This window comes from Chiloscyllium plagiosum, unplaced genomic scaffold (assembly GCF_037043375.1).
Source record: "Chiloscyllium plagiosum isolate Xiang-an unplaced genomic scaffold, Cpla_swu_hap1 HiC_scaffold_7, whole genome shotgun sequence".
Lineage (NCBI taxonomy): Eukaryota > Metazoa > Chordata > Chondrichthyes > Orectolobiformes > Hemiscylliidae > Chiloscyllium > Chiloscyllium plagiosum.
In genome coordinates, this window is record NW_028270145.1 from 47,169,101 (window position 1) to 47,190,282 (window position 21,182).

At 39.4% G+C, this 21,182-nt stretch overlaps 1 protein-coding gene and 1 long non-coding RNA gene across 6 annotated transcripts in view; one reads left to right on the plus strand and one right to left on the minus strand.

Moving 5' to 3' along the window:
* znf385b (zinc finger protein 385B) overlaps nucleotides 1–21,182 on the plus strand; it is a 433,921-nt gene that overhangs the window by 152,373 nt on the left and 260,366 nt on the right. The window contains exon 1 of one of the 5 annotated variants that reach the window (XM_043693509.2): nucleotides 19,659–19,910. The exons of the other annotated variants lie outside the window; for them this stretch is intronic. Within the exon in view, the coding sequence (XP_043549444.2) occupies nucleotides 19,901–19,910 (10 nt within the window). The 5' untranslated portion in view covers nucleotides 19,659–19,900. Of the gene's footprint in view, nucleotides 1–19,658; nucleotides 19,911–21,182 lie in introns of those variants that run through there. 5 annotated transcript variants of the gene reach the window in all.
* LOC148149606 (uncharacterized) overlaps nucleotides 1–21,182 on the minus strand; it is a 74,858-nt gene that overhangs the window by 43,759 nt on the left and 9,917 nt on the right. The gene's annotated exons all lie outside the window — the stretch shown is intronic.

Consider the following 21,182-nt stretch of genomic DNA (forward strand, 5'->3'; position numbering starts at 1 on the left):
TGCATGGAGATACATGTATAGAGTGATGCTCCAGAGAAATGGAGAACATCTTGAAACTAAATTACTTTAGATGGAGTTAGTAAAGGTCCTAGACCAAAAGTGTTGTGATAAAACCTGAAAAAGACTTAAAGTTGGATTCATTTAAATGCAACCAAATCCAGAAGGTATCAAACACCTGTGAGATATTTCAGTCCAGGAGATAAAATCAGTTACATTAAACCTATCAAGGTGTTAGAGGAAAGGATCCATTAGCCTGCATATCCCTGGATACTACAGGGCAATTTAATCCACCTCACCTTCTGATAGAACACCATAATTTTTTTTTAAAAAATTCATTCACGGGTTGAGGGCATCGCTGACTAAGTCATCACTTATTCCCAGCACTATTTGCCCTGAGGGCAGTTAAGAATCAATCACATTGCTGTGGGTCTAGAGTCACATGTAGGCCAGACTGGGTAAAGATGGCAGCTTCCTTCCCTAAATTAGTGAATCAGGTGTTTTTTTTTTCTGGCAATGACACTTAATTCCAGATTTACAGTGGATTCAGATTCTACCATATGTCATTTGAACCTGGGTTCCCAGAACATTAGGGGAGAGTGAGAACTGCAGATGCTGGAGATCAGAATTGAAGATTGTGAAATCCTGATGAAGAGCTTATGCTCAAAACATTGATTCTCCTGCTCCTCAGATGCTGGCTGACTGGCTGTGCTTTTCCAGCACCACCCCCAGAACATTACCTGAGTCTCTGGATTAACAGTTCAGCAATAATACCACTAGGCCAAGCCTCCCTGACAAATGCTGCCTTTTACATGAAACTCTTTCCCTAGTGCCTTGAAAAAAGTGGAAACATGGGCTGAATCTTAAAGTTGTTTTTTGGCTAAGTGTGATATGTGTTGAGTTTTTAGGAGAGATTCTCATCAGGAAGCATAACCAAATGCTGCTCATTAACTACCCACACCACCCATACAGAGTCCCTCACAGCTGATTTTTCCCAGAACAACTTGCCATTCACTGGATATCTGCCAAAAGACCAGCATCCATTATACCTGTGCTATATTTGAGAGACAACTATGAGACTGGGCAAGCATTGGCAAATTGGCGTTACCCCTCACTGGCAGCATAATAGCACATCATGGAACATAGTGGCATGGTTGGCACTCAGTCGCACATTACACTCCATTCTCTCCTCTACGCTGCAATTTAACCACAAGGTGTCACAGTTTATTTGTCCTGAGCTATGTCTAATCTAGACATCTTCTCTGACTACATGAAACTCTTTCCCTAGTGCCCAGTGGTCATCCACATCTTGTCACTGCCCAGTAAGGGAACATCACATACAGGCAATCATTGGGACCTTTATTCCTGATGAAGGGCTTTTACCCGAAACGTCGATTTCGAAGCTCCTTGGATGCTGCCTAAACTGCTGTGCTCTTCCAGCACCACTAATCCAGAATCATTGGGACCAGTTCAAACAGGAGTTTTTGTTGGGAGCCAGTGAAAGGAAATACCAAGGAAATGAATACAAGTTTGAGTCTACAGCCACAATGCAAGCCAAATGACCTTGCATGTTGACCTTGACAGATCATGACGGTCTTCTGCATCCAGCTAGCATTGACTGGTACTAAGTGTTGATCAGATCCTTTCTGCATTGTTGCGCCCAATGCAACTCTGTATTCCAAGGCATCCTCTAGTTTGATGTCCTGATCTTTCTACCTGGGTGATTGCTCTCATTCCCCTGGCTCCTCAGCAACTATCATTATGTTTTGTTGCCTGCTTGAATTGTGCAGAGCACAGCATGTCAGGATGGTCCAGCACTGTTTATTCTGAGTATGCGGGGGGACCTTCAGACAAGTCTTAGCTGTGGGACTGCACCTATGCAACCCTGTTATCTAGTCCAATATGGCCCTGTCACAACATGTGCACCAACTTGGCAAAGGTGGAACTCTGGCTCAGGACCAACATGTGACATACAAAAAAGAGTGACGCCATGCTCCAACTGCCTTCACATCTCAAACCTACATCATATGTTCTCCTTCCCATTATATTTATTAGAGTGCATTCTTATATTAATATGGTGCAGCGATGTTTCCTTGTGTCACAGCATCCTTGGAATTTAGAACATAAGAGGTCGGAGCAGAAGTAGGTCAATTGGCTATTGAATCTGCTCTCCATTCATTTCCCAACTCTACTTTCAGGCTTTATCCCCATAACCCGAGTTTCTCTGAATGATTTAAAATCTATATCAGCCTCGAATATATCTTAATAACCCAGCCTTCATAGTTCATTGTGGTAAAGAATTATATGGATTGACTACCATCTGAAAGAAGAATGTTTCTTCTCGTGTGTCGTACATGGTACACCCCTGAGTCTGAAATGATGCCCTCAGATCCTAGACTCTCCCACAAGGGGTAACAAGCTCTCCACGTCTACCCTGTCAAGCCCCCTAGGGATCTTTTATGTTGCAATTACATCATTTCTCATTCTTCTAAACTCCAAAGAATTCAAATCCAACTTCTTTGCAGAAGAAAATCCCTCCATACCTGGGATCAATCTGGTGAGCCTTCTCTGGATTGCATCTAATGCCAATAAATCTTTCCATAGATTAGGAGACCAAAACAGCTCACTGTATTCCAGCTGTGGTATGACTATACCTTGATTAGTTTTACTTAGACTTTCCTATCTTCTTACTCAATTCCCTTTGAACTAAAGGGCAACAGTCCATTTGCCTTCTCCACATTGCTGGCTGAACTTGAATTTTAGTTCGTTGTGATTCATGTATGAAGATTCCCTAATCCTTCTATGGTGCAGCTTTCTGCAGTCTTTCCCTATTTAAATAACATTCAGCTCTCATATTCTTCCTGCCATAGTACACAACCTCTTGTCCCAAAGTATATTTATCTGCCAATTTTTTGTCCATTATCTTAACCTGTCATCCCTTTGTAGATACTGTGCCATTCTCACTGCTTGCTTTCCTACCTAATCTTGTCTACTCTGATGAAGAGCTTATGCTCGAAATGTCACCTCTCCTGCTCTTTGGATGCTGCCTGATCGGCTGTGCTTTTCCAGCACCCCACTTTTTGACTTGTGTCACCCGAGGCCTTGGTGATAATAATATATTCATTCTGTCATCCAGATTGTGAATATATATTGTACATAATTGTGGCCCCAGCACTGATCCCTGTGGCACTCACTAGTTACAGGATACCCTCCTATAAATGCCCCCTTTATTCCAGCTCTCTGTCTTCTATTAGCCAATCCTTTATTCTCTATGTTAATGTATTACCCTGAATACCATGGACACTTATAAAGTAGCCTTACATGTGGTACCTTATCAAATGCCTTGTGGAAATCCAAAAATATTAAATCTACTGCTTCCCCTTTATCTATCCTGCTAATTATCTCATCAACATGCTGCATTAAATGTGTCAGGTCTGGTTTCCTTTTCATTAACCCATGTGACTCTGCTTGATCATATTATGATTTAGAGATGCTGGTACTGGACTGGGATGTACAAAGTTAAACATCATAACACCCGGTTATAGTCCAACAGGTTGAATTGGAAGCACTAGCTTTCAGAGCACTGCTCCTTCATCAGGTGACGGAGCTAGTGCTTCCAATTCAACCTGTTGGACTATAACCTGGTGTTGTGTGATGTTTAATTTTTATCATATTATATCTTTCTAAATGCTCTACCTTCCAAAACAATTCCTCACCAAATCTTTATTTCACTGATCACTTCAATGACATACATATCCTTTCATAACCATCAATGATAAAGCCATAAATTGTGAACAATTTTCCTAATGACAAATGAATTCTAATTTGAATTTTTTGACACTCTCACGATGCTGATCAATATGCCAACAACGTACTTCACCAGGGGTAAGCCCTGTTATCAATCACTAATGAAATCACATCAAATTTACAATACAGCAAAAAACCTATATAAAAGAAAAGTCTCATATGACAGGAATTATGGTGGGTATTCTGGGATCAGTTCCTGACATTATATTTAAATCCTCTTGCCTCCATTGCACCACGGTGAAAATATGGTCATCCAGTCCCATATCTAAAAGATGGCTTTGTTATTGGAATATGGTATGTATCTGAACTTGATCTACTTCAATCTGATATTTGCTAAACTAGATAAATTATATTTTTTTTACAAAAGGAACAAAACCATTCTGAAATCAGACTTTGAAATGATTCAACTCATGTAAAAGGCATTTCGAATCTTATTTTAAGTGAATGTCTAAAAAATTGGTTAGAAATTCCACCCATCAGTAGCTGACCACGAACCAAAAGCACAAAGTGTTAGAAAAAACTCAGCAGGTCTAGTAGCATTTGTGAAGAGAAAAACAGATTACACATTTTGAGTCCATTGACCCTTCTGATGATTCGAGTCATTTAGATAGTTAATTTAAGTTTCTGGCAGGTCTAGAATATTCTGGGATAGATAACAAATTGATATTTTTTTCACTTTATGAATGATATTTTGATGTAGGGTGTGCAATGTATCTTTTTAAATGTTAATTATTTTAGATTTTGGTTTTTTGTTCAAGTGAAATATGGATTTTCTGTATGTCTGAAGGGATTTAATTATTAACTTGTAATTATTTCAGAAATCATAGTGATTTATTTTAAAACTCAGGATTAGAGATACACTCCCTGGAGAGTGATAGAATTTTATTTACTTTAAGATATTTTAAAGTGAACAAAACAAAGGGTGCAGTATATTAAGCTTCCCATGACTGCATCACCAAATACCAGACTAATGCCATTTTACAGGTTCGCTGATGACAGCACCATAGTCGGTCAAACCTCATATGGTGATCAAACAGAATACAGACAGGAGGTGGAAGACCCGGAAAAATGATGCTCTGAGAACACCCTAGATCTCAATGCCGGCAAAACCAAGGAACTCGTTATTGACTTGCGGCAGGATGTTACTCATGCCCCCCCTACACAATAACAGCACAGAGATGGAACGAGTGGAAAGTGCCAAGCTCCTGGGAGTGGTCATCCACAACGAGCTTTCTTGGACTCTTCATGTGAACGCACTGGTTACAAAGGCCCAACAATATCTCCTCTTCCTCAGGCAGCTGAGGAAATTTGGCATGATGGCAAATACCCTTGCCAACTTTTATAGATGTGCCATCAAGAGCATTCTGTCTGCATGTATGGCAAGTGTACCAGTCTAGATCGGAGATGGTTACAGAAAGTGGTGAACTTGGCTCAGACAATCACAAAGGTCAACTTCCCACCTGTAGAATCTATCTACCAGGCCCGCTGTCAAGGAAAGGTCGCCAGATTTTCAAAAATCCATCCCACCCTGGCAATGCTTTTCTACAACCTCTACCATCGGAGAGAAAGTATGGAAGCCTGAACACACACACCAGCTGGTTTCAAAACAGTTTCTACCCTGCTGTTGTTAGAATACTGAATGGACTCTCAAACTCTTAGCATTCACTTGTAGCTGTGTTTTAGTTTTTGCTGCTGTTTACCTATTATTTACTTATTTATGCTATTTAACTGTGATCTGCCTGTATTGCTCAAAATACAAAGCTTTTCACTGTGCCTCAGTACACATGACAATAAATTCAGTTCAATTCAATAGAAGATTCTGGAATTGGCATTTGAGTTTACAGGATGCAGTCAAAGTTTGGGAAAAGCTTTATAGTCTCAGTTCGCAGAGTTTTGCAGAAGTCTACGCTGAAATTGGATATGTGACATAGTTGCTCTTTAGGAAAAAGATATTTAAGACTTAAGAGAGAATTTAATTCAGTATAAGGAGTTTAGTTCAAAAGCTCCAGTCCAGAAGTTGGTTAACATCCTAAAGGGGGTTATGTGAAGCTGAAAGAGTCTAATCTCTATTCTAAGCCAAATTAAGAAAAAGCCAATCAGCTTCTCACAGCCAGGAATTTACACGATCACTAAGTCAAACCACATGTGGGAAAGAGAAGGAAGTTATGGTTGGTTTTTGAGTATTGTAATGGGATGTTGTCATAACTAATGGAATTTGCTTGCTGAGCTGGAAGGTTCAATTTCAGACGTTTTGTCACCATAATAGGTAACATCATCAATGAGCCTCTGGATTAAGCTCCTGGCTCACCGAAGATGTTAACTAGTATGGTGACGAAATGTCTGAAAACAAACCTTCCAGCTCAGTGAGCAAACCTACACCTGGAACCTCAGCCTGAGCTACAAATCTTCTCAAAACTCGCTTGTAAATCTATTATATATAAATAGTTAAGTTCTATTTTTGCTTAATTTCTTCTGTGAAATCGAGCTTGCTAGATCATAATTTGTTTTTATTTTGGGTTTTAATGAAATGGCCTTTCCCTGAAACATAAACACGCGATGCTGCAGATTCAGTTTTAACGACAACAGCATCGCGTGTTTATGTTCCAGGGAAAGGCCATTTCATTAAAATCCAAAATAAAAACAAATTATGATCTAGCAAGCTCGATTTCAGCTTGGATCTGACATGTCCAATAATAACTTCAGCTGGGATCATAACAATATGTTGACCAAAACATGACCTTTGCCTATTTTCATATTGCTGGCCTATCAGAGAACGATGTCATCAGAATATTGGGGTATTTTAATTCCACATCCATAAATACTGCTAATAGTTTGCAGAATTTTAAACAAAGGCATTTTAGTCTTTGACTGAGCAGATTATGATTCATGATCCATGACCCAATTCTAGGTTGAAATTGTTCATGTTTCATTTAGTGGAGGTTGCTTCTTTGGGCAAGATATTAATATTAATGATCTTGTTAACTCTTTCAGGTGATTGTAAAATTTCCACGGAACTATTTGAAGAAGTATACCTGAGTTTTCTCAGGATTCTGGCAATCACACTTGAATTGCTAATTCTGAAGCTTTGCTGTGTACAAAGTGGTTGCTCTTTTTGAATTCATTTCAAAAGTTTAGGATTGGTTGTGAGATATTTGAGATGGCCTGAGCACATTAAATCACTTTATTCCACTAAAATAAAAGTTGGCTTTTAATTCCGTTAAATAGAGGAGAGAATAAACAGCAATTGGGTGAAGATACATTCTGTGGCAGATTTGGCAAATGAACTAGCTTAGCCATTTCCAACAGAATAAACGTCAGGATCTGCTCTTTACCCAACCTGAAGACTTTTGATCGCCTCCTGCATTTGAGAGACAGTGGGTGGATGCCTGAATCAGAATGGACCAGGAGAAAACCGTGACAGAATATCATGCACCTACATGATAGCTGTGTGCTCTCCAAAATGGGGTTTGGAAGGAAATCTGCAATTGGATCCATCTACTTACTTGAACATCAATGGCACATATTCAATCAATAGATGGAAATTGAATAAATCTGGAGGCAAGTAAGCCTGTCATCTCATGTCATTATTATGTTTTCTATTAAATCTTCTGCTGAGCCCACAAGGAAGGACCCATTTATTAGAGAGGTGATGATTCCAAGTATTAAAAACACTCTGGTGAAATACTCCCTCCATATTGGTGATACAGCTGCCTGAAGTTCAAGAACTGAGGAGCATCTATTTAACAGATTTCCAGAGTGGAAGAAAATTGCAGCAAGACTGAGGCTATATTCATTGGGACTGGACTGACCAATCCTTTCTCCCTTTCACCATCAAGTCAAGGTTTCTGAATGTGGTTTGGAGGGTCAAGCCATGAGCCTTGATGGAGCATTTAGCTAAGGTGAAACAGAAACTGACCATGTAGGGTGATCATTGAGGGGGAGGTGCACTCTTAAGTGTTAGTGGTCTCATCCATGCTCCACTTCTGTGCTGTTGTCATCAGTCATTTATATGAGGATCAAAACTGTACCATATCGATAGAAGTACAATATAGAAATCTTTTGATGTAAAGCAAGTAATATCCCCTCTGCTTGCAACTGCATCAAACTGTTCATATATCCTCTGTATGCAAGAACCAGTTGTCACTGTGTGCAAGTCTTCTACATGACCGCAGTGTTGCAAAGGACAGATCTGGTCACTTTTCTGTAGAATATTGTCCTACCTGTTTCTTTTGGAAATGTAATCACAGAAAATCATCTTTGACCATGAGTTATAGAATCATTGAGTCATACAGCGTGGGGAAAAAACCCTTCAGTTCAACTCGTCCATGTCAATCTTGTTCCCAAGCTAAACTAGTCTCATGTGCCAATATTCTGTGCTGAATATCCCTGAGGTGCCATGGAAAAAGGCAATGTTAGCTGGCTTCATGAGTAGACTATCTCCTTCATTTGACAGAATGCCATAATTTTCAACAGGCACTCAAGGCTAACTTGGCTGGTAGTGAGAAAGGCCAAACCAATCAGATCCTTCCTATTTCCTTGCAGTCTCACCGCTCCATAAATTGCCATCAGTGCTACTGAGGAACTGACTAATCCCCTCAGCCTTCTGCAATGTACCTTTGCAAATCAGGTCTGGAAAGAGATGTTGTTTTTGTTGAGGGTCATCCTGAGCAGGATATTGTAGTTCTTCAAGCTGTACCCAGAGACACATGCAAAGCTGAACCTCAGCTGCTAAGGAATCATAAAGCCAGTGACAGAACACTTTAATCTGTCGGAAACTTCCTGGTTTTCTAATGCAACTGATGGACTCCAAGGTCCAGTATAACATGGTGAGGGATGCTCTGTAACTTGGAGCAACCATCACACGGGCTTAATGGGGAACAAAGGTCCTCATGCCATAGTACCCTAAGGAGCAGGGAACCATGTAAAATTCCTTGGTTTCAATACACCAAAGAATGTCTGACAAGAAGTATAATTATATATTTGTAAATCTACCCTTTAGGGGCAAGTGTAGTGAGACCCATGTACTGAATTAGAAGAATTATCTGCATTGTACTTTACATAATAGTTAAAGTTTTAGATTATTTTATGTACTTTAAAAATAAATTATGTTTTTGAAGTAAAACCAATTCATGTTGCGGTTCTTTGTTTTTCTAAATGGGAGTCTGTGAGTTCAGTTGTATGTTAAAAGGGAATGCTTTATTTCAAGCACAATATTTATGCAAAGCCAAATTTAAAACTTTTCAATTTAAGATAATTGTTAGGAGGAAGAAGCCACACCTTTAAAGTTTAAATTGAGAGGCTTGCTGCGATTTGGATGATTTGACTTGTGGAAAAGAAAGCAGATTAGCAGCTGTTGATTGGAAATGTGGTTTGTTGACCAACTTTGGAAGTATGTTCAAAAAGAAGTTAGTTCTTCCAGAAATGTTTGGTGTATTGCAAATGAAGCCATAACTGTTTTCAAAATATTTCTCCAGTACCATTTGGTTGTGATTTGAATAGAAGGAAAAATCAAATTAAAGAGCTAAGCGTAAGTTGGCTACATAAACTGTTGTGCTGTCTCCAGCAGGAGTTATTCTGGTACCATGTAATTTTAGAACAGGCCTAAGAATTTTGCTGAGAAGTGGTGAAGACTGTAATCTGGATAGTTCAAGAATCCTTGTTGAAAGAACCCATAATGTGGCATTTTCAGCGAGAAGTTTCACTGATTAGTTTCTGTAAGTACAAACCAAATGAACTAAAGTTGATTTGTCCTGCATGTTTAATCGTACAGTATTTTAAATAAGAAACCAAACTTCACGGCAACTTTTCAAGCTGCTGAAAATTACTCCTACTGCTGCTAATAATTTTGCAGGTCCTACCTTCCATGTTCAGTAGGAAGTTTTTATATTCGAGAAGGCATTGGATGATTGTCCCCATTGCCTTTGGAGAGAAACAAAGCAGGGGATTGGCATAGGTAATGATGCTCACCAATGAGTTGGTGCAGACAAGCTGGGCTGAATGACATCATTCTGTGCCTTAATACTTCTGTGATTCTGTAATATACTTTGACTTATTTTGCTAACATTTTACAGTCTTTTTGGTTGCAGGCTATTTTGTTTTTAGGTACAATGGCTTTTCAACTTAGTTACCTAAACTTAATTTAGTCTTGCTTGCCCAGATGATGGAGGGCTATTGTTTTTCAGCAAATTCATTAGAATATCTCCGGACAGCCTTGTGCCTCTCTGCTTGCTTTCACTTGTCTATTCTTCAAACAGATTAACCGTTAAGTGCTAACGGTAAATTTGAAAGGCAGTGTTGAAGCAACTGATAGAGGAAACTGAATTAACTCAAATTTGAAGATCATTCAAATAACCCAGAGTTGATTACATTTACACATTTACACTTTCCTCACTACATGTTCAGTGCAGCAAGTTTCTTCCCCCCCATCCCCCCAAATCCCTGCAGCAATTCGATCAATGTTCATGTAAACAATATATTTTAAAAATCTGCTGAATTGTCAGTGTGCTCCAATAAAAAAAAATCAAAATTTTGATTTGATAGAAATATATGGATGTGATTTAATTCATAGTTATAGAACATAGAACATAGAACAATACAGCACAGAACAGGCCCTTCGGCCCACGATGTTGTGCCGAACATTTGTCCTAGCTTAAGCACCCATCCATGTACCTATCCAATTGTCGTTTAAAGGTCACCAAAGATTCTGACTCTACCACTCCCACAGGCAGCGCATTCCATGCCCCCACCACTCTCTGGGTAAAGAACCCACCCCTGACATCTCCCCTATACCTTCACCCTTCACCTTAAATTTATGTCCCCTTGTAACACTCTGTTGTACCCGGGGAAAAAGTTTCTGACTGTCTACTCTATCTATTCCTCTGATCACCTTATCAACCTCTATCAAGTCACCCCTCATCCTTCGCCGTTCCAATGAGAAAAGGCCTAGCACTCTCAATCTATCCTCGTACGACCTATTCTCCATTCCAGGCAACATCCTGGTAAATCTTCTCTGCACCCTCTCCAAAGCTTCCACATCTTTTCTAAAGTGAGGCGACCAGAACTGCACACAGTACTCCAAATGTGGCCTAACCAAAGTCCTGTACAGTTGCAACATCACTTCACGACTCTTGAATTCAATCCCTCTGCTAATGAACGCTAATACACCATAGGCCTTCTTACAAGCTCTATCCACCTGAGTGGCAACTTTCAAAGATCTATGAACATAGACCCCAAGATCCCTCTGTTCCTCCACCGCACTAAGAACCCTACCGTTAACCCTGTATTCCGCATTCTTATTTGTCTTTCCAAAATGGACAACCTCACACTTGGCAGGGTTGAACTCCATCTGACACTCCTCAGCCCAACTCTGCATCATATCTAAGTCCCTTTGTAGCCGACAACAGCCCTCCTTACTATCCACAACTCCACCAATCTTCGTATCATATGCAAATTTACTGACCCACCCTTCGACTCCCTCATCCAAGTCATTAATAAAAATTACAAACAGCAGAGGACCCAGAACTGATCCCTGCGGAACTCCACTTGTAACTGGGCTCCAGGCTGAATATTTACCATCTACCACCACTCTCTGACTCCGACCGGTTAGCCAGTTTTCTATCCAATTGGCCAAATGTCCCTCTATCCCATGCCTCCTGACTTTCCGCATAAGCCTACCATGGGGAACCTTATCAAATGCCTTACTAAAATCCATGTATACTACATCCACTGCTCTACCCTCATCCACATGCTTGGTCACCTCCTCAAAGAATTCAATCAGACTTGTAAGGCAAGACCTACCCTTCACAAATCCGTGCTGGCTGTCCCTAATCAAGCAGTGCCTTTCCAGACACTCATAAATCCTATCCCTCAGTACCCTTTCCATTACTTTACCTACCACCGAAGTAAGACTAACTGGCCTGTAATTCCCAGGGTTATCCCTATTCCCTTTTTTGAACAGGGGCACAACATTCGCCACTCTCCAGTCTCCTGGTACCACCCCAGTTGACAGTGAAGATCAAAAGATCATTGCCAACGGTACTGCAATTTCCTCTCTTGCTTCCCACAATCCTAGGATACATCCCATCAGGCCCAGGGGACTTGTCTATCCTCAAGTTGTTCAAAATGTCCAACACGTCTTCCTTCCTAACATGTATCTCCTCTAGCTTACCAGTCCGTTTCACACTCTCCTCTTCAACAATAAGGTCCCTCTCATTCGTAAATACTGAAGAAAAGTACTCATTCAAGACCTCTCCTATCTCTTCCGACTCAATACACAGTCTCCCACTACTGTCCTTGATTGGACCTACTCTCGTTCTCGTCATTCTCATGTTTCTCACATACGCATAAAATGCCTTTGGGTTATCCTTGATCCTATCCGCCAAAGATTTTTCATGCCCTCTCTTAGCTCTCCTAATCCCTTTCTTCAGGTCCCTTCTGGCTATCCTGTATCCCTCCACTGCTCTGTCTGAACCCTGTTTCCTCAACCTTATGTAAGCCGCCTCCTTCCTCTTTACAAGACATTCAACCTCCCTCGTCAACCAAGGTTCCCTCACACGACCATTTCTTTCCTGCCTGACAGGTACATACATATCAAGGACACGTCGTATCTGTTCCTTGAAAAAGTTCCACATTTCCACGACATCCTTCCCCGACAGCCTATGCTCCCAACTTATGCCCCTCAGATCCTGTCTTACAGCATCGTAATTACCCTTCCCCCAATTGTAAAACCTACCCTGTTGCACGCACCTATCTCTCTCCATAACCAAGGTGAAAGTCACAGAATTGTGGTCACCATCACCAAAATGTTCACCCACTAACAAGCCCATCACTTGTCCCGGTTCATTACCGAGTACCAAATCCAAAATGGCCTCCCCTCTGGTCGGACAATCTACACACTGTGTTAGAAAAGCTTCCTGGACATAGTGCACAAACACCGCCCCATCCAATCTACTTGATCTAAAGAGCTTCCAATCAATATTTGGGAAGTTGAAATCGCCCATGACTACTACCCTGTGGCTTCTGCACCTTTCCAAAATCTGTTCCCCAATCTGTTTCCCCACATCTCTGCTGCTATTGGGGGGCCTATAGTAAACACCCAACAAGGTGACTGCACCTTTCCTATTTCTGACTTCAGCCCATACTACCTCTAAAGGCAGATCCCCCTCGAACTGCCTTTCTGCAGTTGACTTCTTGTTTCTCTGAAATCAATTTTGCTTCCTGCGTTTTGATGGTCCTTGCAGCTGCTTTCAGCTGCCTTGTATTCCTCATCTGAAAGGAGAGACCAGTTTAGTTGTGCGCTGGAATTAGGGAAGATTAGAAACGATTCATATGGGACCTCATAATAAAGGATCTGTATTCCACTGTAAGTATGATAATGAAATGGCAATATAATCCCAAGTTAGATCTTCTGTCATTCTAATTTCATTTGTGTTATCTATAATTACTGCAGTGTCTTTTGTTGCTGTAATAGGGCAATAAATGTAGAGGTGAACTCAAAGTTACACTGCAGCAATACAGATCTCGTATTAAATCCTTTTGCCATCAATTTAGTTTAATTTTACATTGTTTCCACTTCTTCCACATGCACTTTGAGATGTTCATTTCATCCAGTTTTGGAAGCACTCCCATTGTATGGAACCCTGGAATTTCATATGAGAATTGCCCTCATTTCTCTCTCTTGCCAGAGTATGAAAAAGGAGAATGGGAACTTACATTAAATGGCTAAGGCAGAAGATCCATCCAATACAATTCAATGATGTTCTTGTTCCTACCTGTTCTTCATCCCAAAAGCTGGAAATGAGTTTCGAGATCTGACTGCAGACCATCTCCAATCTGTCCATCCATTGCTCGGGGTTTAAATGTCACACTGAGAGGAAATTTCTGTGCTGTGTCGAAGAATCTGAGTAAAATGTGTCTGGCCCTACAATTTATGGGGAGGTGGGGTGACCTCAAATGATCAGTAAACCCAAAACATGCAAAATGTCGAGGTTTATTAAAATGTAATGGTAGGGTGTCATTTTGTTTAAAGATTTTTATCTGGCAGCGGGCCAGGCAGAGTGGCTACAGCAGGGTCTGAAGACGCGAAGCTGAAAATTGAAGTCTGATGCTGAAGGCTTGTGGTTGTCCAGTAACAGAGAGAAAGGCAGATGAGAGTGATGCCTCTCTACTTCACCCCCCCCCCCCCCCCCGCCCACACAACCTCACAGCCTATTCCCCTGATCTACCATTTGTGCAAGAAAATCAATCAATGCATATGGCTGCTAAAATTTGAGGTGTGCAGCCTTGTTTAAATTTTATAATTTTCTATTTAATTCAGAGAGCTTACATTCAACTGACCCCCAGGTTGTCCTGTTGAAAATGGGATTAGATATGTTTACAGCAGTTTGGCATTGTGTTCCTCATTTTGAAGAATATAACCGCCTAACCCCCAGTCTGGACATAAAAATAACCCCTCCTGCTCTAGTAGCTTGAGATGATGAGTTTATGAACTTCTATGTTGTATATTTTATTTCAGAACTGTGCAGAGATAACACATTTGTATATCAGTTACAGGTTTTACTTTCATTGCTTTAAAACGTTTACTCCACGTTACAGCTCTAGTGCCCAGTTCTTTCCACATGTGTTTACCATTCTGAGTCAGCACTGAAGCTGCCCCACAGTATCAGGGATCCGGGTTCAATTCCACCCTCCGATGACTGTCTATTTGGAGGTTGCATGTTTTCACTGTGTTTCTGTGTGTTTCCTCTGGGTGCTCTAGTTTCCTCCCATAGTCCAAAAATGTGCAGATTAGGCGGATTGGCCATGCTAAATTACCCATAGTGTCCAGGGATGTGCAGGCTGGGTGGATTACCCATAGAAAAAGGTACAGGGTAGGGGGTGTGGGTCTGGGTGGGATGCTCTTCAGAGGGTTAGTGCGGATTTGATGGGTCAAATGCCCTGCTTCCACACTGTAGGGGCTCTATGATTCTATGAGTCTTCACTCAGAAACAGGAAACACAGTTGCCATCTGTAATAATCAGGCAAATATAATCAAACATAGAATAATGGAGCAGTAACCTATTGCTGCTCATCTTCAGTGTGAGTGTGTCATGCAGATTTAGGGAGTTGTGAATATCCCTCTGCATGAATTTCTGCTGTGGAGAGTTAGTACTACTGACATCAACTAATAAGTTATTTTTCTTCAGCACCACTTTCATCACCATTGTAACATTTCAGCTAGAAAAACAAGTCTGGAATTTTGAACAAATACCACTGTTGTCTTCTACTTTACCTGATGATATCTGTTTACTTGGCAGAACACCAGCTAAGATTTCTAACAGTAATGTCTGCTATATAATATGCCATGTTAGCTATATAATACACAGAAAGGCACCTGCCCCACCATCTGTCTCTTGGTCTACAGCTGTTTCTATTTAGGCCTAGAAATGGAGAAGATACAGTATTAGAATGGATTACAGTGGAACCCAGTTTACTTCGAGGGTTCAGTTTCATGAGTAACTGAAGTTTCATATATTATTACGCTGTCATGCTATTGAATGTATAGTAGGGAAGACAGCCATTTAAACCAAGAAGTAAATCCTGGTGATCATTCTGCATGTGAACATCTTTCCATCCTCCGTTGTCTAATAAATATACAAGGAAAGGGGTATTGGCAGTGCTGTCAAGCAGCACTTGCAGCTCCTGTCATACTGAAGAATATGCAGCAAGACTTGAGCAGCATCCAGGCTTGACCTGGTTTATGGCCTGTATCAGTGGAACCACGCAAGTGCTGAGCAGTGGCCATTGTGATGACACTGTACCTTTAAGAAGTGTGTTCGATGCTGTTTCTCATCCAGAGACGGGAGTGGTTTGTTACAATGGTGCTGGAATGTCTGCTTCAGGCAAACAGTTGATAAACAGCTTTAAGTTCTCCCTGGATTTTTAAAAAAATGTAAGATAAACTAATCAGGGGAGGGTGGGGTCACGCCCACAAAAACCCAAAAGGACTTTAGTTTTGCTTTCAGTTAGTTGGCAGTTTTTGTTGGCTGCTGGAACTCTAAGCTTGAGTTCACTGCTGCCACAATGAAATCTCCGATAAAGAGGCTTCCTCTTTTAAAAGCAAAAGGGCAGATTGTTTCTTTTGGTTTTCTTTCTACTGGACTGGAAAGAGACAGCACATGAGAAATATAACTGTTGCTGAATTGCCTTTGTGGAATGCGGCCTGTTTTGGAACAGTTGAAGATTAGTGGTTGAGTAATATATTAATAAGTACTGTATTTCAGTAAAGTTATGACAATTCTTCTTTTTATTGTATTTTAATTACTATAAGAATAATGTGTTTTGAAGAATGCTTAGTGGTAGAACAATCAAATCAGATAGGTGAAAATGATGACTGCAGATGCTGGAGTTTAAAGTCGAGAGTGTGGTGCTGGATAAGGACAACAGGTCAGGCAGCACCCGAGGAGCAGGAAAATCGATGTTTTGGACAAAAGCCCCTTCTTCAGGAATCCTGATGAAGGGCTTTTGCCTGAAACATCGTTTTTCCTGGTCCTCCAGTGCTGCCTGACCTGCTGTGCTTTTCCAGCACCTCACACACCAATCAAATCATATCTAGAGCACAGAGTCTTACAGTTGCCTTTTCAAAAAATGAAAGTTAGAGTCTAGGCAAATTCCATAGTACTCTTTGGAGGGTCTGATCTGGTCCATCACGCCATTTCCAACACAAGAAAATCTAACTATTGACCCTTGATATTAAATGGTATTACCATTGCTGAATGCCCTACAATCAACACCCTGATGTTATAGTAAGTAGGAACTCAGCTGCACCAGCTATATAAATGCTGTGGCCACAAGTCAGAGGCTTAGAGGTCTGCAGCGGATAACTCACATCTTGACTCCCCCAAAGTCTGTCCACCGTCTACAAGGCACAATTCAGGTACATGATAGAATTAATGGGTGAAGTTCAAACAGCATTGAAGAATATTGTGGGACAAAGCAGCCCACTTGATTGGCACCACATCCATGAACTTTAGCATTTGCTCCCTTTACCAGCCACATACAGGGCATACCATCGACAAGATGCTCTCCAGTAGCTAATCAAGACTTGATGGAAGCATCCTCCAAAGTCATGACTTCTACCATCAAGAAGGACAATCAGAGCAGATGTAAGGGGAGATCAAAGATAGAAATTGCAGGAGAAACTCAGCAGGTCTGGCAGCATCTGTAGAAGGAAGTGGAATTCATCAGAATCAAGTTCAGTGTGTTAATTTCTGCCTTCTTCCCGCAAATACCGTGAGACCTGTTGAGTTTCTCCAGCAATTTCTGTTTATGTTTCAGATCTCCAGTATCTGCAATTATTTGTTTTATGTAAGGGACATCATCTTGACTTGGAACTATGGTAATTGCTGTTCATTTACTGTCATTGGGTTAAGATGCAGGTACTCCCATACAGCACCGATGATGTTCCAACACCCCAGAACTGCAGCAATTTGAGATGCAAGCCCCTCGTCACGAAATCCCAGGCAAGCAGGATTGGGCAATAAATGCTGTGTGTAGCCAGCAATGCCTTCATGACATGAACAAACCTAAAACTAAAGACTTGGTGAAGGAGACTACAGAAATGTCTGCCTACTATATTAAGAAATTTCCTTAATTTTTGCCACATCCTTCCATTGTAAGTGATTAAAATTACATTTGCATGCAGCTTAAGTTAGAACTTGACTAAAGCCTATTGCACAAGCAAATAATTAAATAATAGAATGCCTAATATTTTCCTGACTTGTTAACATTTCTATCTCGGCAAGTTTAGCAGGTCAGTAGGTCTTGAGAAACATCTCTTTAACATCAATAAGATTAATATTTAAAAATAAAGCTAAGATGTGTAAAAATATATCAACCATGATCAAATAGCGGAGCTGACACAATGAGCCAAATTCTGTTTCTGTCTTATGGTCATGCTTTTGACTGTTTTATACATGATGTTTCTGAATAACTGTAAATTATTGATATCTGGGTTATTCATGAAGACTTGAAATACCAAGCATCCATACTTTTGCCCCTGCGGTGCCTTTCAGCATGTTTCTGTCCTGTGATGTTACATAATTTATCTTTCGTTTTAAATTCCCTGATTCCTGTGACCTTTTATTTCTTTACAAGTCTTCCAAGCTGAAAGTGTGTTAGCTGTTGTGTGAGGAGTTCTGCTATCTACTGTATCTGAAAATTCGGAGAAGTTAAAGTGGTTTGTCAAACCAAATCTTCACTATTAAAATTTATGCTGATTCAGTTATTGCTGTGTCAGTCCTGTGTCAACTTACCAAATAAAATTAGAATAATTTTGCCTGATATTGCTGTTTGATTGATAGGCCAATAATTGCTTTGACCTATATACAACCAATTATATCTCAAATGCAGAAAGATGCCTATGGTCCTTTGTGAACTCTGGCTAATTACTGTACGTACTTGCTATTTTGCATCTCAATTTTTTTGGTACAGTCCTGCAAAACTCCATAAGTACATTTTGGTTTCTTCATCATGATGCGCAGTGCACCATGTTTTCTCTTCAACATCATCATGTTATGTAACTTGAGGCTCATGGGAATTGGCTAACTCTAAGTTAAATCAATCCATGAAGTACCTTTTCCATGTGGATCTGAAAATCTGAGGAATTTGACGATGTGCATTAGATGTTGAATACATACTAATATTTTGTTAAAGTACCTAAAGAAAATATTAAGTTGGTATTTTTATTATTTACTTCCTATTTTACTGGTATTTTAATCCTCAGAATTCTGATTGAAATATTGTAAGAATACTTTCAAAATCTACTTTGCATGTTTGCTTGTTTAATCTCTTCAGCCACTTTTGAACCCATATTCCTAAGCTTTTTTTTGATGTGGCTTTCATAGATTTGTTTTTCTAAATTCTATTTTTGTTGCTCTCTTTCAATTTGGAAGTCTTTTAAATTAGTTCATGTTTATTATTTTTTAACTTGTATGTATCTTGGTAACTGAAATACCACTTTGTTCTTGTTCGGACAAGGAGCACAACAGTTTGAACCTTCATTGATTATTAGTTTTTTGATTCAAAGCAAGCAATAGGTCTAAGGTTGTAAATTGTGTGTGTGTAACCTTTCTCTACATTTCTCAAAGCATAATTATTGTGGTCAGAATTGAACTGCATTTGTTATTATTCGGAAAATATGAAATTGAGAGCAGATATATATTTTGCCAGCTGCAAAAGATGTGATTAAAACAAAATAGTTTGCTGAAGTGAGCAATATCACCATGTGCATTTATTTAAAATCCAGAATAGATTGTTTCGTATTTGTCATGCGTGAAGTTTCAAGAAACTTGTTCTGAATGCATAACATATCTAATTAACAGCAATTAACATCATACAGAACAGCTCAACCAATGTCTATAAGTATTGTGGAACCTTAGAATTGCTGCTTAATAATTCATGCCACATAAATTATAAATCACAATGCATCAAGAAATAAGGATCCATTTAACCTGGTATTTTTACAGTCATGAAAAGGCGAAAATTATAAACAAAGTTATTGTCCCCATTTTCTTTCAAGTAATTTAGTTCCACTCTCAGTGAAATGAAATGCATTAGCATTCTGTTTAATATTCCACCCTTCAACTTGTCTGCAAAGTGGAACAAAGAGTACAAAAATGTCTGAGTCTTGATTTATGGTGGGCCTAGATTCTTTCAGGCTCTAAAGCTTAGCCAAGAGGTGTGTGGCAGAAGAAAAGTATGATTAATTTAAATTAATATGAGAGTAGGCCATCCATGTATTCAGATCTTAATACTTCAAGTTTGGAATCTTAGTGCACTGACCTAGTTTTCCGTGGCTTCATGGGTTTGCAGTTTGAGGTGGCTGCAGCTGCTGACAGTCACTCTATTGTTTCAGTTAGTTTCTTTTAAGGAAAACCAATAGAGGGTGAGCATTTCGGTTGCCTTAGGGTGCAATTCAATAGAAGCATGTTTCTGAAGTCTCACGTTCAGCGCTTTGTGAAAACTTTGCGAGACTGATCAAGTCAACCCACAGCTTTTTTCTTGAATGCTGTTTGAGACTACTTTTCATCGCTTATGCTGAACTTGTTAAATGTGAGACATGCTGTTGGGTAAGTAAAACCATGTGGAAAATAGATTTTTGTTTCTTAAGTGCAAACTTAACAGTTGTACGTGAACTATGTACACAGATTGTTTGGTCTTTTATTGCAAAACCATGTATGACTTTGCTCTACTTCAGGTAGATGTGTAGCTAAAGTTAAGAATTTCCATAGGAAATCTTGTTATGAAGTAGTGAAGTAATAATGTAAGTTGATAGACTCACAGGGATACTTCCATGTGTTCTTTGAATGTAAGATTTTAAAGACACTTGGGTAATGTAATTGAAATATTAGAATCATTCGCTAAATAACTTGAAAGTATGTTTTCAAATATCTGATATAAAAAGCATCGAAAAACTAAAGTATATTGTAAAATGTTTAGGAACAGAATTTTATGGCTGTGTGTGCCTTCTAATTTTAAGAAATAACTTATTATTTGTCAAATGTAATTATAGAATATTTAATTACAGAATAGTGTTGTTGTACAATCCTTGAACTTTAACTTGTTGTCAATATATAATTAATCTGTTCATATTAGTTTGACATGATGTATTATTTAGTAAACAGGAATATTCACTTAATTGAAACTTACATGGGTTGTTTTCTGTAAAACATGTATGTTATGAATTTACGAATGGGCAAGAAAAAAAAGGGTTACTTGCATTTAATATGCTATAGCTTGTTAATGTGTTAAATAGTTTGTGCATTGTGGGGAAAGTAACTGACAATGCAAGTTTGGCAGCTGGGTAAAAGGCAAAACAGGCAAATGAATTAATACAATAGATTGGGGGTAAAATTACTAAGCTAGCAGAAGTGAATGGAGTTGTGCCAACAGAAAACAGCTTTTAATTTTCATTTTTTGGCCTCTTGTAAATGTGCACTTAATCGGGTGTTGAATGATGTGAAGCTGAATATGCTATATGCCAAACCATTACATAAACAAAAATTATTGCAAATAAAAATTTTGCAATAATATCCCACCATGAAGCAATATTTAACAAAATATCAATAAGATATGCCAGTTGTAGTCAACCAAGAATGTGATTGATGGACACTAAATTTTCCTGTTACTGTCAAACATTAACATTCTGGCCCCTAGGCGTTTTCTGCTTGTACTGAATGCAGCAGTATTTATCTTTTTGTCTAAATGAGCAGGTTTATGGGAATACACAGAGTTTTCTTTGCATTGATTTAGACACTGTCTTTGGATCAGCCCCAACTTTAATGTATAGTTTTATTTCACCAGGTGTACTTGTTGGATCTTGCTGAACTTCACTTGGCTAT